Source organism: Camellia sinensis, unplaced genomic scaffold, assembly GCF_055761805.1.
Source record: "Camellia sinensis isolate YWXY unplaced genomic scaffold, ASM5576180v1 Unanchor1, whole genome shotgun sequence".
NCBI lineage: Eukaryota > Viridiplantae > Streptophyta > Magnoliopsida > Ericales > Theaceae > Camellia > Camellia sinensis.
Genome location: NW_028128987.1, coordinates 46,896,103 through 46,914,853, shown reverse-complemented (window position 1 = coordinate 46,914,853; position 18,751 = coordinate 46,896,103). Strand labels below are relative to the sequence as shown.

Here is an 18,751-nt window from a genome sequence, read left to right as displayed (position 1 = left end):
ACACCCTTAAATTAGCATATCTTGCTTTAACTTCTCTGGACTGCGTATATAGTTGAGTAAAGAGAAAATCAAACAGAGTACTAACTGCAGTAACAGGCCATAAGTACTAAATTATAGTCTCGGGCCATTCATTGGAATTATCGCATGTGGCTATCAATTCTATTGGCATCGTTCATTTCTTATATGCATAGCTCCTTACGTACATTATTAAGTTCTTTTGCAGAATTTTATCACATTTTGTTTACCGAGTAAAATGTGAGCCAAAATAGTTATTGTTTCCCAATGCATTATTTTTTCAGTATCCCAATTTAGTTGATAGATGTGTCAATTCTGGTATTCGGGGCATATATATATTTTTCCAAGTACGTGTAGTTCAATCATAACATTTTGCATTTGGATATTTGAGTACTTAAATTGACTGCTTTAGAAACTCAATGTGGCATATTGTGGGTTTTCTTTCCGTGTCATGTTATCTTCTTTTTACTCTCAGCTCACTGCTTTATTGGTTAAATTTTCTTTGAATTATGTTATTTGTCTTCTTATTGATGGATATTTTGTTGTGGTTTATGTTTTGGTTTTGAATACTTCTTCTGTTTACGCTAAATTGCTTTGGCTATTTTCTCATGCGAATTATGTGGTTGAAATTTATATAACTTAGTATAATCATTGGACTTCAACTTTTTTTTTTTAAAATTACAATATATATATATATATATATTTATATCTAAAATTTGTCCTATTCACCTACCTTTGATTAACGCGGCATAGTCAGACATGGACAAGAGTTGGATTGCACTAGGTAGCACAGTTGATGGAAGGATAAGTCGGGCATATTATGATGGGGTAATATCATTTCTTCATTTTGCAATGGCGGTTATCAATCGAGATGGTAAAATTTTGTGCCCTTGTCGAAAGTGTGTGAATGTTGTTCGTCATAATTTTCAAATTGTTCAAATTCATTTGCTGCAACATGGGATTATTTCAACTTACACTATCTGGCACGTGCATGGGGAATCCCGTGAATCAAATGAGGCTCATCATCATGATATACCCGTTAAGGGCAATGAGGTTTTGGGAGGTGTTGATGCCTTAGTAGAAGATCGAATAAGAGGGGAATCAACTAATACAACCCAGAAGGAGGAGGTTCACACTTTTGATAAATTGTTGAATGATGCCAAACGTGAAGTGTACCCAGGTTGCACAAATTACACTTTGTTACAGTTTGTCATCGAGATACTTAATATGAAGGTAACAAACCATTGGAGTAATAAGTCAGTTGACATGATGCTAGAGTTTTTAACAAAACTTTTACCAAAGGATAATTTGGTTCCAAAGTCAACTTATGAAGCTAAAAAAATACTACGTGAATTGGGTTTGTCATACGAGCTCATTGATGCTTGTGTAAACGACTGTGTGCTATTTTGGAAGGCGAATGCAACATTGGATAAATGTCCAAATTGTAATGCTTCTAGATACAAGACAAATCATGGTAGAGGTAAGAAGATCTCTCGTAAGGTCCTTCGATACTTCCCGTTAACACCGAGATTGAAAAGGTTGTACATGTCGAGAAAGAGAGCCGAGGATATGAAATGGTTCAATGAAAAACGTCTAGATGACGGTGTATTGAGGCATCCTGCAGATAGTGATGAGTGGAAGGAATTCGATTCACAACATCCTGAATTCACCTTGGAGCCTCGGAATGTGAGGCTAGGGTTGGCTACTGATGGGTTCAACCCTTTTGGAAATATGAATAACTCATATAGTTTGTGGCCTGTTGTACTCATTCCGTACAACTTGCCACCGTGGTTGGCTATGAAGGACCCATTTTTCATGCTGTCATTACTTATTCCTGGTGAATCACAACCAGGAATTGATATTGATGTCTACATGAGACCTTTGGTGGATGAATTGAATGAATTATGGAAAAATGGTACATTAACCTATGATGCCTCAACTGGTGAGACTTTCTGCATGCGTGCAGCTTTGATGTGGACGATACATGATTGGCCCGCATTTGGTGACATGTCTGGATGGAGAACAAAGGGTCATTACTCTTGTTACACTTGCAATGACGAGCCGTATTTTGAATCTTTAAGAAATAAGACTGCGTACAGTAACCATCGATGCTACTTGCCTAATGAGCACCCAGAAAGGCGAAAGAGTAGAGCATATAATGGCAAGCATGAAAAACGGAAGAGATCTTTGGTGATACCGATAGAAAAGATTGAAGAACAATTGGCCAGTGTGACGGGTGTCACATATGGAAAACATCCAAGCAATAGGAAAAGACCTCGTCAGAACCCAAATTGGACGAAGGTAAGCATCTTGTATGAGCTACTGTATTGGAAGAAAAAGAGGCTTCAACACAACATTGATGTCATGCACGTGGAGAAGAACTTTAGTGAAAATGTTGTTGGAACTATGTTGGGAATTGATGGGAAGAACAAGGATACAGATAAGGCACGAATGGATTTAGAAGATATGAATATAAGGAAAGAATTGTGGCTGACAAAAAATCCCGATGGATCATATGTCAAACCTCGAGCCAGCTTCTCACTAGCCCCTAAAGAGAGAGAGGGTTTCTTTGAATTCTTAAAATCAGTCAAGTATCCAGATGGGTACGCGGCAAACATTTCGAGATCAGTGAATGCAAAAAATGGTAGATTAACAGGATTGAAAAGCCACGACTGCCATGTACTTATACAACGAATTCTTCCTATTGGGATGCGTGGTTACGTAGATAAAGAGATCAGCACAGCACTTTTTGAGTTAGGGATCTTTTTCCAAGATCTATGCTCAAGGACACTCAAACGAAGTGAAATGGAGAAATTAGAGGAACGCATAGTACTCATACTATGTAAGTTTGAAAAGATCTTTCCTCCAGCCTTCTTCGATGTGATGGTTCATTTGGCCATTCACTTGCCACGTGAGACTATTCTCGGAGGACCTGTGCAACATCGGTGGATGTACCAGATTGAAAGGTAATTTCTAAAATTGTAGTTTCAAATGAAAGGTGTAGATTATGTTGTGTGCCTAACCAATATCCTAATTGGTTATCTCTTCTCGGAGCTTTAAAAAAGTTCGTCAACAACCGAGCTCGACCAGAAGGTTCTATTGCAGAGGCTTACATTGTCAAGAAGTGCATTACTTTTTGCTCAATGTATCTTGAAGGGATTGAAACCGTGCATAATCGAGATGCACGAAATGAAGATTATGGAGTCCGGCGTCAAGGTTTGACAATATTCACCGAAACTGCTCGTTCTATTGGCCAAATCAGAAAGCATGTTGAGATGTCATAGGAACTTCGTGATATTGCTCATTGGTTCTTATTATACAATAGCCCTGAGATAGAGAAGTATCTTCAGTACGTGTTTCTTATAATTATATATATTTTAACATTTTGCATGTTATTAGTCATTAATAATAATAGTATTTCACTCATTAACCAAAACTATTTGAGTAGGGAACACAAGAATTTGTTACAAATTTCCACTGGACAAGATATAACTCAGATACAACAGAAGGAATTTCCGAAGTGGTTCAAAGAATATGTAAGTCATTTTTAGTATTCACAATTGCCCAAACACTATTAGGCTTGTATAAAATACAAACATTACTAACATAATTCTAGTGTTGCACATTGCATGTGGATGTAGATAAATAGATTGAGAGTTGATGAAGCACCAGAAGCAACCGAAGAATTGTGGTCATTAGCGAATGGTCCTAATTTGCTAGTGAAAGAGTACTCGGGTTGTATAATCAATGGTGTACGATTCCATACGAAGGAATTAGACAATTGTCGTAAGAGTCAAAATAGTGGTGTGCTTACCAAAGGGGACTACAAGGGAGAGATGCACGAATTCTATGGTCACTTGTGCAATATTTGGGAATTTGAGTACATGTGTCAAAATAAAGTTGTTTTTTTTCAATGTGAATGGTACAACACCGGTAACACTGGTAGAAGTAGAACAGTACGAGCTGACACATATTGCACAAGCATCGATGTCACAAGCCGATGGTATCAATCTGACCCTTTTATCTTGCCTAGTCAAGCTAAACTAGTGTTCTACCTAAATGACACCAAATGGGGGCAACCTTGGCAAGTCGTGCAACAGGTCCAACATAGGGGCGTGTTTGATGTACCAGAGGTTGGTAATGGAGAACCACCGGATCAACCAGAATTTAATGATGCATTCCAACATGAAAACATTAACTCAGTTGTCCCGATCAAAATTGAAGATATTATTCGATTTCATAGGGATGATATTGAAGCTGAGGTTATTCCGAATAAAACAAAGAGAGATGGTAGAGATGACGAAGAAGATGAAGAACTTGGCATACTTGATGATGATATGGATCCTGATATGGAACTTGATATGGACTATGATATTTAGTTTTTGTTTTTTTATAGGTTTCTATATGGACATATGGTTTTAATGCATTACATAGTTATGCTATATTTTGTTGTGTCTCTTCAAGTAAATATTCTGCTTTATTTTTTATGTTTTATATCAATTTGTGCTTTTTAGTTATCAAAATGGCCAAAGGGGAGAAACAATGGCTCAAACCAGGTTTTCTAGCAAAACAAAAGCGAACACAGTAGGAAATGGAAAGAAATAAGACAATCAAGAAGAATAAAAAGAAAATGGATGCTCTACAATTGAACCGTTTAGCAGCTTCTTTGATGGGTTCTACTCAGCCCAATCGTGTTAATCAGAAGAGAAAGAACATTAGGGTTGAGGTAGATGATGATGACTACATACCGTCAGATCATGAAGATGACACTGATGATGCTGAGTCCTTTGAAAGTGTTGACGATGAGGTACTATATGTATGGCCATTCTTTTTTGTTATCGTGTCTCATAGCTATATATTTGTTAATGATGCTTTGTTAATACCATATTTATATTTCCATATACTTTTTTGGGTGAATAAGTCATAAAATAAAACTAGAAAATATACATCCTACATACAACCTCCATAACATCAACATCAGTGTTCAAACTAGGAATATAGAAACCAATCCAAAAAAGTAACCTCACATCAGTAGGCCCTCAACAACAAATTCCCTAACAAGGCACCATCACAGATAGAAACCTGCAAAAGCAACCAGTTAGGGAAAAATGTGGTACTACATGTTGCATCGTTTTTCCATGTTTCAAAGAATGAATAATACAGATTTCGCAGAGACTTGAACCCTAGATCAATGCTCTTCCATAATTATTGATAAGTCATATTTTCAACAGTGGCCTTGATGAATTTCCATATACATATCTTTACTTATCCATTTTTATGTATTTATTGTTTATGCTTTTGTATTATGTTTTTTAGGGCTTACCAATGCCACCCAAACGATTGGTGCAGTCATCTCCTCAACCTTCGCACGAGGCAATTGTTGTTCTGAATGGGGATTTACATGACAATGTGGAGACCCAACACTCACAACCACTTGATGGCGATATAGAGGCACCGAGGGAGGCAGCCCCCCAATCTAGTGTCGGTAAGATGCTGAATTTTACTATTAAAATGAAATCCTCTGTTTTAATATAATTCTATGGTGCAAAAGAACAGACTCTAATGAATGTTCTACACCTTGAGTGCCTTTCAGTTAAAGAAAACTTGAGTGCCTTACTGAAAACTGAGTTTTGCTCTAATAAATTGCAGAGAAAGTTGTCAATAAAAAAGTTTTACTGACCTTGAGTGCCTAACAGTTAAAACATACTCTGTTCTCTGAAAACTTTCTTGGTGCAAAATTCCTTTATTACAGAATTTTTTTTTCTGAAATTGAACTTTAAGATGTTGGACTAATGGATTGCATTGTGATAGACTAATAGATAGTTATTGATGATGGATTGTGCTGGATTGGTGCTGGACTAATGGATTGTGTTGTCACTAGTAGAAAGCACAAACAGCACATACAATAGATTTATACAACCTGCACATTTTTTTTATTCCAGTCCTGGACCTGTGTTGGTATTGTTTTGGGTCTGTTTTGGTCGGACAAGATATATCTGTGATGTTGTGGTCTTCCAATATATCTGTGTTGTTTTGGTCTTGCAATATCTGTTGCCATGTATCTGTGTTGTTTTGGGTCTGTTTTGGTCTTACAATCTGTTTTGGTCTTGCTATTAATAACAAAACAAATGCAGCAGCACTACTACTAATCTAAACCATCCATTCAAGTCAAACATCCATCCATATCTGTTGCAATATAGCTGTTCTGTTTTGGTCTTGCAATCTATTTTGGTTTTGATATCAATAACAAAACAAATGCATCCATCCATTCAAGTCAAACATCCATCCATTGTGTACAAACCAAACCATCCATTGTTTACAAACCAAAGTGAAATCAGTCTGTCACCAAAGGTGATGTATTAGGTGAAATTATGCACTGTGTTACTATAATGATGTATGCTTAAACCAGTGATCATTAGGTGTTCTCTGTGTAAACTGTGTTATCATTGCAGTAACACAGTTTACAGAAAGTATCCTGGTTTAGCACCTAACTTAGTGTGTAATGAACTTGATTTCACCTAATACATCACCTTTATGCCATTACAGTAACACAGTTTACACACAGAACACAGTTTACTTTAGCAATTTACTTTGAAGTAGTTACAGTAACATTAGATAAGGGTGTGCCATTGACTTTGATATAACAGAGAACACAGTTTACTTTACCATTTTTAATGGCTTCAAATTATTCTCTTCATCAATTGAACCTCTGTACACAATATTGCTTGTTTTGTGACATATGATTTCATTTCGGAACCATCATTGGCATTTAGATACCCATTAAGTCAAGCGTGTTTTGAGTACTTTCTCTTGTTGTCAGACTGAAGAGCTTTTAATCCACACAGCTTAATCACTAGTTTTGTTTGCTTTTTCTCTCTTGAGGGTTGTGCAAATGTATTTTGTATTGTTATGGCTAGTCTATTGAGTGTTCACAGCCTTTGTTTCCTCATGTGGCGAATGAACATTCCTATGTGGTTTATTTTAGGATGATTCTTTTTGTAGTTTATTTAGTTTAGTTTATTTGTTTGGTTTTGTTTCTCTTGTAAAGCTCTAGTTTTTTTGTTTGGTATTGTAAGGCCGGGGAATACCCCTTGTATATCTCTATATGTTATCATATTATTTTATGACTTATTCAACAACAACAAAATAAAGTTGCTTATATTGCATTTAGGATTTCGTTTTAATTAATTACTAACCAGTCAATGTAATGTCTTTACAATAGTGCCTAGTAGACACCCTCGTGGCTTGACACGCGGGTTTAAGGTTCAAGCAATGGTTGAGAAAGATGGAAAGCTCAAAGTTCCCATACCACAGGAGTATCTTGCGCCAGTGGGGGATCATGCCTCTAAATTAGTCTCCAAAATTGGTGTTGAGGTCCGAACACACTTGCCAGACTTTAGCATTCGCAGGTGGAAACATGTCAACGAAGAAGTTACGGCACCTATGTTTCAGCGTCTAACGGTAAAATTTTTACATAATTGATTGAATTATTGTAATATAATTAATTATGACTTACAAGATTTGTGGCTATTGCTAGGATCAATTTGACATGGAAGGTGAATCCACTAATGTTAGGAAAGCGGTGGCAACAAAGTGTGGACGGAGCTTGAGCAGCCACACCTACAGACTACGAAAAAAATACCTGAACCTTAAAAGTGCTAAGGGAGAGGAGTATGCTAGAAGCCACCCACCGCCTGAATGTGACCTCGAGAAATGGAAAAACTTGATTGACAAGAAGTGGAATGATACTAATTGGCTGGTAAACTTTTCTTATATTTATTTATTGTTGATAATTACCTTGTCTTCCTAATATATATATATTTTCTATTGGAACTTGTCCTTGTAGAAGCAATCAAATGCTAACATTGACAATAGAAATCAATTGAAGACGAAGCATAGGTGTGGGTCAAAATCTCTCCCAGTTAGGGTACATGAGGCGGTGGGTCTTCTTTAATTTTGTTTCCCCTTTTTTTTTTTAATAAAGATGATCCTACTACCATCGTTCTTATTTCACTTACTATTGGAACAAAAAAAATCAGACAATTGCAAATGGGGGCCAACTGCCAGAGTTGCCATGTGTTTACAAATCTACACACTTTAATGATGTCACAAAGCAGTGGATTTCTCCGGAGTGCGAAAAGAATTATGTATGTATATTTACCTTTTGTATTAGGATGATTGCAATTATAATTGTATCTTTATTCATTTTTCTATTTTTTTTTTAAATGACAGGAGAATATGATAAAGATCCAAGCTGAACATTGCTCCGAACCTGGTACGGTTCCAATTAATCCGGAGGAGCTATCTGTGAAGGTGCTGAAGCCAAGGTCGGGATATGTTAAAGGACTCGGGTTGAGGCGTTCCTTTTCTGTAAGGACTACCAGTGCTTCGACTGACAGTGACTATGTGAGGCGTCTAGAGATGGAAATACAAGAGCAAATGTGTCACGACCCGAACCCGCCCCCATGGGTTAAGGACATAACCGGCCAGTAACCCTAAGATTACCTACGGCCTCAACCAAAGCAGACTTAAGACATCAGAGTAAAGGGGGCCAAAAAGGGAAGCAAAATTTAGTGACTTTGTCCATAGAGCCGTGCTTATATTCACATCAACAGACCATATTCAGTCACGTTAATAACCCACGTCAAAAGTACAATTTCACAAAATCCATTACAGACAGGATCATCCAAAACGAGTCAACCTATGGCAGACTAATTTCAGATATACATAAAGTCCTCGCCGGCAAGACAAAATATAATTACATAACAACAAGGCAAGGGCAGGTCTCAAGAGTGAGACGCAAGGCTGACTTCCTCAAAACTCAGATTTTTCCTAGCAGACTTCATTGGGGCTGGGTTTGGACTTCCCTTGGCTCACCTACAAGCACATGAATGAGCGTGAGCGATAGCCCAGTGAATAATACCAAACACAGAAGTCATATAAATAATATGTACATTATACAAAGTCTAGATCAAGTGACTGTAGTTCTAAACATGTTGGCCCTTGGCCCATTCTGATTTGCATCTACGTCAAAACGGCCTTTGGCCCACTCATTCATGTCAAAATGGCCTTTGGCCCATTCATTTACATCAAAACGGCCTTTGGCCCATTCATTTCTGTCAAAAAGGCCTTCGGCCCAGTCATTTATGTCAAAACGGCCTTCGGCCCAGTCATTTATGTCAAAACGGCCTTCGGTCCAGTCATTTATGTCAAAACAGCCTTTGGCCCATTCATTTATGTCAAAACGGCCTTTGGCCCACTCATTCATGTCAAAACGGCCTTTGGCCCATTCATTTATGTCAAAACGGCCTTTGGCCCATTCATTTATGCATTCATATCGGACTTACGTCCACAATCCCAATTAGCAGTTCATAAAGCTTCAAAATGGGGTAAACAATTGGACATTCACAAGCATTCAAATATCGATATTACTCACAGTGATCGGCTTGTGGATTTGCCCTGGAGCTTGACCCTACACATTTCATGAACACAAGAGGGTCACTAACAGTTCAATCCATTCTTTAATTCACGTATTCCTCTTTAGGCTTTATTCTTATCTCGTTAACTCATTTACGCCATTTAACACATGCCTAAGAGTGATTACAAGTGAAATAGAACGAAAAACGAAACACAGAATGCATGAATGAAATTTCAGAAAACAGGGTCCCCGCTCGAGCGTGGACTTACCCGCTCGAGCGGACCCTTAAGGCCTGCAAAAGTACTGGTTGCATGAAAAATATGCTCGAGCGTTAAATATGGCGCTCGAGCGGAAGGCTTGTCAAAATAGCTCCCACGCTCGAGCGTTAATTACCCCGCTCGAGCGGACATCAAGTCTGCAAAAAGTACTGGGAGCACGCATTTCCCGCTCGAGCGTCAGTTTCCCCCGCTCGAGCGGACCTCAGAATTCTGGAAAACCCAGAACTGTGTTCTTGAGCTACGTTTCGACTTTCAACCAACAATTCATGCATGCTATGGCTCAAATTACACATTTACACATGCTAACATGCTACTAATACAAGATTACAACATTAGGAAGTTCAATTTCATGATTTGTCTACATGCATGTCCCAAAATATCTCAAACCCGTCACCAACATGCTCAAATTCAAACATTCAAGACTTATACTCCCATGATTTGTGCATGCATGTGGGAGATGCTCATCATTCTCAACTTAGATGATACAAATGGTGATTGCAACATGAGCTTTAACCAAAACTCTACACGAATCATGTGTTTCAAGCTCAAACATGCAAATTCAAAGTAATTTCTTACATGCATGAGTTCTAAGACTTCAAACTCAACAAAAATCAACTCATTTCATGCTCTTGATCACAAACAACCCTTGAACTCACAAGATCACAATTTCAAACTTATGAATTTAAGACCAAATGCTTACCTAGAGGCTCAATCTTCCAAACTATAGCAATTTCTTGAGTTTAATCTTCCAATCCTTCACAAATTTGAGCCAAACACCCAACTCTCCTCTTTTCCCTCTCCCTAGCCGACTCCCTTCTCTCTTTCTTGCGTTTAATTCAGCCAAGAAGGACAACAAAGAGGGTATTTGAGTGTATAGAGCCTCACTAAGTCATAATATAATAATAATATAGAGTAATTGGGCACTCATTCATTAATTTACGCGATTTAATCTGACCCGAATCAATTTTCCAATTAAATTTCACCGTAGGGTCTAAAAATTATGCCAATCACAACGGCGTAATCAATTTCGGGTTCTGTGGTCGATAAGGCCCTCAATTTAATTTCCAAAGCAGGTTATTCAAACAGATATTCCTACGGTGAACAGATAAAACTTCAAAATCATACATATATTCGCATAATGGCACACAAAATCATATCAAGACATATAATCACATTGGCATTTAGGACCAATTAGCATAATACGGAACAGGGGTGTCACAGTCTCCCCCCCTTTAGGAAGTTTGGTCCTCCAAACTTAATTTTCCTTCGTCGGGAAACAAATGTGGATAGCGTAGTCGCATTTCCTCCTCTTTTTCCCATGTAGCATCCGTCCCATAGTGTTCCTTCCATTCTACTTTCACCATTGGGATGGACTTGTTTCTCAATTCTTTCACTTGTCGGTCAACAATTCTTACCGGCCATTCAGCGTATTCCATGTTCTCATCAATAGCTACCCGATGATAATCAATCACATGTAACGGGTCTCGGAGGTAACCCCTCAACATCGACACATGAAACACGTTATGGATTTTCTCGAATCCCGGTGGCAAAGCAATTCTATAAGCAACTGGACCAAGCCTCTCCAAAATTTGAAACGGCCCAATGTAACGGGGCGACAACTTGCCCTTTTTCCCAAATCTGACTTGGCCTTTCATCGGAGAAACATGGACGAACACATGGTCGCCGACCTCATACTTGAGAGGTCTTCTCCGAACGTCTGCATAATTCTTCTGTCGGTCTTGAGCTGTTTTGAGCCTTTGCCGAATAGTTTTGATCTTTTCAGAGGTGTCTTGTACAATTTCAGGCCCAAGCAAAGCTCTGTCCCCGACCTCTGTCCAACAAATAGGTGATCTACACCTCCTACCATACAAAGCCTCGTATGGTGCCATACCGATGCTGGAGTGGAAGCTGTTATTATAAGCAAACTCTGCAAGCGGCAAATAATCTTCCCAACTCCCCTGAAAATCCAAAGCACACATGCGAAGCATATCTTCCAAAGTCTGTATCGTTCGTTCTGACTGTCCATCTGTCTGTGGGTGGAATGCTGTGCTGAACCTTAGTTCTGTTCCCATGGCTTCCTGCAAACTCTTCCACAGTCTAGATACAAATTTCGGATCTCTATCCGACACAATGGACACCGGAACTCCGTGTAATCGGACAATTTCATCAACATAAATAGTGGCCAATCTATAAGCAGTAAATGTAGTTTTGATAGGCAGAAAATGTGCAGATTTAGTCAGTCTATCAACTATAACCCAAACAGAATCCATACCTCGAGGTGTCCGAGGTAGGCCAACAACAAAATCCATAGTCACATGTTCCCACTTCCACTCAGGAATAGGGAGAGGTTGAAGTAGGCCGCCTGGTTTCTGATGTTCAGCCTTAACTTGCTGACACTGAAGGCACTTGGACACATATTCTGCAATCTCTTTCTTCATTCTAGGCCACCAATAGGTTTGTTTCAAATCCCGATACATTTTATTGTTACCCGGATGCATAGCAAATACGGATCTGTGGGCTTCATCCAAAACCCTCTTCTTTAGTTTCGGGATATCAGGGACACATATTCTGTTCCGGAATTTCAACACTTCATTCTCAATACTAAATTCTGCTCTTGGACTTGTCTCAAATTCATCCATTACCTTTCTGAGGAACTCATCCTCTTTCTGTTTCTGCTTGATTTCGTCAACAATTGCCGGCTCGGCTGTAATAGCGGCCATCAATCCACCCTGTTCACATACTACCACTTCAATTTCAGACTTTTCAAAGTCTTGCAAAATCTCCCTTTGTTCAGTAAGCAAACAAGCCACATTCCCTGTTGATTTTCTGCTCAAGGCATCTGCCACTGTATTAGCTTTCCCGGGATGGTACTGAATCTCTAGATCGTAGTCTTTTATCAGTTCTAGCCATCTTCTCTAACGCATATTCAACTCTTTCTGCGTGAAGAAGTATTTCAGGCTCTTATGATCTGTGTAGACTTCACATTTTGCTCCATACAGCTAATGCCGCCAAATTTTCAAGGCAAAAACAACTATGGCCAATTCTAAGTCATGTGTTGGATAGTTCTTTTCGTGTGGCCTCAACTGCCTGGAGGCATAAGCAATAACTTTTCCGTTCTGCATTAACACACAACCCAAACCTTTATAAGATGCATCACTGAAAATCACAAAATTTTCCGTACCTGAAGGTAGTGTCAAAATTGGCGCAGTAGTTAATCTCGTCTTCAACTCATGAAAGGCTGATTCTCTTTCGCTATTCCACTCAAATGGTTGTCCTTTACGTGTCAATTGGGTAAGGGGTACTGCTAATTTCGAAAAGTCCTTCACAAACCTCCTGTAATACCCAGCTAAGCCCATGAAACTACGAACTTCTGTCACATTGGTCGGTGCAGGCCAATTCACAATTGCCTCTATCTTCTGCGGATCCACTGAAATTCCTTCCTTGTTGATCACATGCCCTAAGAAAACAACCTCATCCAACCAAAACTCACATTTCTTTAATTTAGCAAATAGTTTTCTTTCTCGAAGTATTTGTAAAACAGTCCTCAAATGATGTTCATGTTCAAGTCTGTCTTTAGAGTATATCAAAATATCATCGATGAAAACTACAACAAACTCATCAAGGTAGGTTTTAAAAATTCTATTCATTAGGTCCATAAATGCTGCCGGAGCATTAGTCACTCCAAATGGCATAACAAGAAACTCAAAATGACCATACCTCGTTCTGAATGCTGTTTTCTCAACATCCTCGGCCTTAACCTTCAACTGATGATACCCGGACCTCAAATCAATCTTAGAAAACACCTGTGATCCCTGCAACTGATCAAATAAATCATCAATACGGGATAAGGGATACTTGTTCTTTATCGTTACCTTGTTCAATTCCCGATAATCGATGCACAGGCGCAAAGTACCATCCTTCTTTTTCACAAATAACACCGGTGCGCCCCAAGGCGAAGTGCTGGGCCGGATAAACCCTTTATTAAGAAGGTCTTGCAACTGTTCCTTTAATTCTTTCATTTCGGCGGTAGCCATCCTGTAGGGAGTTTTTGAAATAGGCTGGGTGCCTGGCACAGTCTCAATAGTAAACTTTATCTCCCTGTCTACCAATTCCCCTGGTAATTCATTTGGGAACACATCTGGGAATTCTCTAACAATGGGAATATCATTCAATTCAACATTCACGGATTATTCAGTCAATACATAACACAAATAACCCTGGCACCCCTTCCTGATCAATTTACATGCTTTCATTGCGGATATCAAATATGGTGGAGGCACTACCCCATTTCCCACAAACACAATCTCTTTCTGTTCTGGTGGTTTAAACACAACCCTCTTTGTCACACAATCTATAGTGGCACAATATTTGGTCAACCAATCCATGCCCAAAATTACATCGAAGTGTCTAAAGTTTAAGGGCAACAAATCTACATATAGGGTAGCATCCTCAATATGCATGTCACAAAACCGATATATATAGTCACATAACACAGATTCTCCAGATGGCGCAGACACACATAACAAATATGGCAACAATTCTAGGGGTCTTTTCAATCTAGATGCGAATGCATATGTCACAAATGAGTGCCTTGATCCAGAATCAATTAACACAAAAGCATCCTGATTACATATTGAGATAGTACCTGAGACAACGGCATTGGCATTCCGTGTATCACCCGGAACGAGTGCAAAAACTCTCCCCTATCTCACTGTGTCCCCAGTAGTAGTAGATCCCAAAGTATTTCCCGGCTTTGGAACTGATGCAGTTGAACTAGCTGCGAGTTTCCCCCTGTTCTGATTACATTCTCGGGCTATGTGCCCTTGCTTTCCACATTTAAAACAGCCTCTTGACGCACGGTAACAAACCCCACGGTGCCTTTTGCTACATATATTGCACATGGGAGCTGTGTCTCGGGAAGGATTTGAGGTAGTAGAGGAGCCCGTGTTTTGCTTTTTCAGAAATTTCTTCTTCAAAAAGAAGCCTTGTCTCTTGTTGCCTTTCCATTCTGTTACTGGCTTGGCTTACCTGGCTATGTTAGCCTCTGATATGATGGCTCTGTCAAGAACCCCAATGTAGGTTTCCAATTTCAGGACATTCACCCTCTCTAGGATGTCGTTGCGGAGCCCACCCTCAAAATGTCTTGCCTTCTTATAATCAGTGTCAATCACGTGTGGTGCGAATCTGGCCAACTCAGTGAATTTGGCCTCATACTCCGCTACAGTCATGCTGTCTTGCTTGAGTTCCATGAACTCTGCCACTTTCCTATCCCGGACGCACTGCGGAAAGTACTTGTCGTAGAAGATTTCTAAGAATTTCACCCAATCAACATCTCTGTGATTTTCTCTCATCAACATCCACCATCTTCTCGCTTCATCTTCTAGCATAAAAGTGGCTAGAAGCACTTTCTGAGTCTCTGAACAGGGAAACACTTCGAATAACTTCTCAATGCCGAGGACCCACGCTTCGGCTTTCAACGGATCTAATCCCCCGTGAAACTGTGGTGGTTTCATTTTCTTGAATTCCTTAGTGAGAGCTATAATCCGGTCATCGTTCTGATGATCTGGCACAGGTGGTGCCGGAGGTGGAGGTGGCGGGTGTGGTTGCTGCCACTCCTGTTGCTGTCTCAAAGCTTCTGCCATTTCTTGGATCAATCTTTTCATTCTGTCCAGTCTGGCAGTAGAAGATTCCTCTAACTCATCACCTCTGGTTCTCACCATCTGATTAAACTAGCATTATATTTTACACAAAAGATCCACAAGCGTGCATATACTAAGAAGCGCATAATCTCAGATAATTTGTAGTGCAAGTAATTCACAACTTAATTGTTCATATCAAACATTTAAGCATATAATCAATGCTTCTAAATTCGCGTTTATGAATGCATCCTAGATCTCATCTAGACACTTATTGCTCTTTTGGACAACTGTGTGAGTTATTAACCCGTGCTCTGATACCACTCTGTCACGACCCGAACCCGCCCCCATGGGTTAAGGACATAACCGGCTAGTAACCCTAAGATTACCTACGGCCTCAACCAAAGCAGACTTAAGACATCAGAGTAAAGGGGGCCAAAAAGGGAAGCAAAATTTAGTGACTTTGTCCATAGAGCCGTGCTTATATGCACATCAACAGACCATATTCAGTCACGTTAATAACCCACGTCAAAAGTACAGTTTCACAAAATCCATTATAGACAGGATCATCCAAAATGAGTCAACCTATGGTAGACTAATTACAGATATACATAAAGTCCTCGCCGGCAAGACAAAATATAATTACATAACAACAAGGCAAGAGCAGGTCTCAAGAGTGAGACGCAAGGCTGACTTCCTCAAAACTCGGATTTTTCCTAGCAGACTTCATTGGCTGGGTTTGGACTTCCCTTGGCTCACCTACAAGCACATGAATGAGCGTGAGCAATAGCCCAGTGAATAATACCAAACACAGAAGTCATATAAACAATATGTACATTATACAGAGTCTAGATCAAGTGACTGTAGTTCTAAACATGTTGGCCCTTGGCCCATTCTGATTTGCATCTACGTCAAAACGGCCTTTGGCCCACTCATTCATGTCAAAACGGCCTTTGGCCCATTCATTTACATCAAAACGGCCTTTGGCCCATTCATTTATGTCAAAACGGCCTTCGGCCCAGTCATTTATGTCAAAACGGCCTTTGGCCCATTCATTTATGTCAAAACGGCCTTTGGCCCACTCATTCATGTCAAAACGGCCGTTGGCCCATTCATTTACATCAAAACGGCCTTTGGCCCATTCATTTATGTCAAAACGGCCTTTGGCCCATTCATTTATGCATTTATATCGGACTTACGTCCACAATCCCAATTAGCAGTTCATAAAGCTTCAAAATGGGGTAAACAGTTGGACATTCACAAGCATTCAAATATCGATATTACTCACAGTGATCGGCTTGTGGATTTGCCCTGGAGCTTGACCCTACACATTTCATGAACACAAGAGGGTCACTAACAGTTCAATCCATTCTTTAATTCACGTATTCCTCTTTAGGCTTTATTCTTATCTCGTTAACTCATTTACGCCATTTAACATATGCCTAAGAGTGATTACAAGTGAAACAGAACGGAAAACGAAACACAGAATGCATGAACGAAATTTCAGAAAACAGGGTCCCCGCTCGAGCGTGGACTTACCCGCTCGAGCGGACCCTTAAGGCCTGCAAAAGTACTGGTTGCATGAAAAATGTGCTCGAGCGTTAAATATGGCACTCGAGCGGAAGGCTTGTCAAAATAGCTCCCACGCTCGAGCGTTAATTACCCCGCTCGAGCGGACATCAAGTCTGCAAAAAGTACTGGGAGCACGCATTTCCCGCTCGAGCGTCAGTTTCCCCCGCTCGAGCGGACCTCAGAATTCTGGAAAACCCAGAACTGTGTTCTTGAGCTACGTTTCGACTTTCAACCAACAATTCATGCATGCTATGGCTCAAATTACACATTTACACATGCTAACATGCTACTAATACAAGATTACAACATTAGGAAGTTCAATTTCATGATTTGTCTACATGCATGTCCCAAAATATCTCAAACCCGTCACCAACATGCTCAAATTCAAACATTCAAGACTTATACTCCCATGATTTGTGCATGCATGTGGGAGATGCTCATCATTCTCAACTTAGATGATACAAATGGTGATTGCAACATGAGCTTTAACCAAAACTCTACACGAATCATGTGTTTCAAGCTCAAACATGCAAATTCAAAGTAATTTCTTACATGCATGAGTTCTAAGACTTCAAACTCAACAAAAATCAACTCATTTCATGCTCTTGATCACAAACAACCCTTGAACTCACAAGATCACAATTTCAAACTTATGAATTTAAGACCAAATGCTTACCTAGAGGCTCAATCTTCCAAACTATAGCAATTTCTTGAGTTTAATCCTCCAATCCTTCACAAATTTGAGCCAAACACCCAACTCTCCTCTTTTCCCTCTCCCTAGCCGACTCCCTTCTCTCTTTCTTGCGTTTAATTCAGCCAAGAAGGACAACAAAGAGGGTATTTGAGTGTATAGAGCCTCACTAAGTCATAATATAATAATAATATAGAGTAATTGGGCACTCATTCATTAATTTAAGCGATTTAATCTGACCCGAATCAATTTTCCAATTAAATTTCACCGTAGGGTCTAAAAATTATGCCAATCACAACGGCGTAATCAATTTCGGGTTCTGTGGTCGATAAGGCCCTCAATTTAATTTCCAAAGCAGGTTATTCAAACAGATATTCCTACGGTGAACAGATAAAACTTCAAAATCATACATATATTCGCATAATGGCACACAAAATCATATCAAGACATATAATCACATTGGCATTTAGGACCAATTAGCATAATACGGAACAGGGGTGTCACAGTCTCCCCCCCTTTAGGAAGTTTGGTCCTCCAAACTTAATTTTCCTTCGTCGGGAAACAAATGTGGATAGCGTAGTCGCATTTCCTCCTCTTTTTCCCATGTAGCATCCGTCCCATAGTGTTCCTTCCATTCTACTTTCACCATTGGGATGGACTTGTTTCTCAATTCTTTCACTTGTCGGTCAACAATTCTTACCGGCCATTCAGCGTATTCCATGTTCTCATCAATAGCTACCCGATGATAATCAATCACATGTAACGGGTCTCGGAGGTAACCCCTCAACATCGACACATGAAACACGTTATGGATTTTCTCGAATCCCGGTGGCAAAGCAATTCTATAAGCAACTGGACCAAGCCTCTCCAAAATTTGAAACGGCCCAATGTAACGGGGCGACAACTTGCCCTTTTTCCCAAATCTGACTTGGCCTTTCATCGGAGAAACATGGACGAACACATGGTCGCCGACCTCATACTTGAGAGGTCTTCTCCGAACGTCTGCATAATTCTTCTGTCGGTCTTGAGCTGTTTTGAGCCTTTGCCGAATAGTTTTGATCTTTTCAGAGGTGTCTTGTACAATTTCAGGCCCAAGCAAAGCTCTGTCCCCGACCTCTGTCCAACAAATAGGTGATCTACA

At 39.7% G+C, this 18,751-nt stretch overlaps 1 protein-coding gene across 1 annotated transcript; it reads left to right on the top strand.

The window, feature by feature from the left end:
* Positions 1–774: 774 nt before the first annotated feature.
* On the top strand, positions 775–4,394 carry LOC145814174 (uncharacterized). Its single transcript, XM_082910700.1, has 3 exons — positions 775–2,981; positions 3,464–3,551; positions 3,657–4,394. Exons 1-3 carry the CDS (start codon positions 775–777, stop codon positions 4,392–4,394), a joined length of 3,033 nt encoding a protein of 1,010 aa, XP_082766826.1.
* Positions 4,395–18,751: the final 14,357 nt, after the last annotated feature.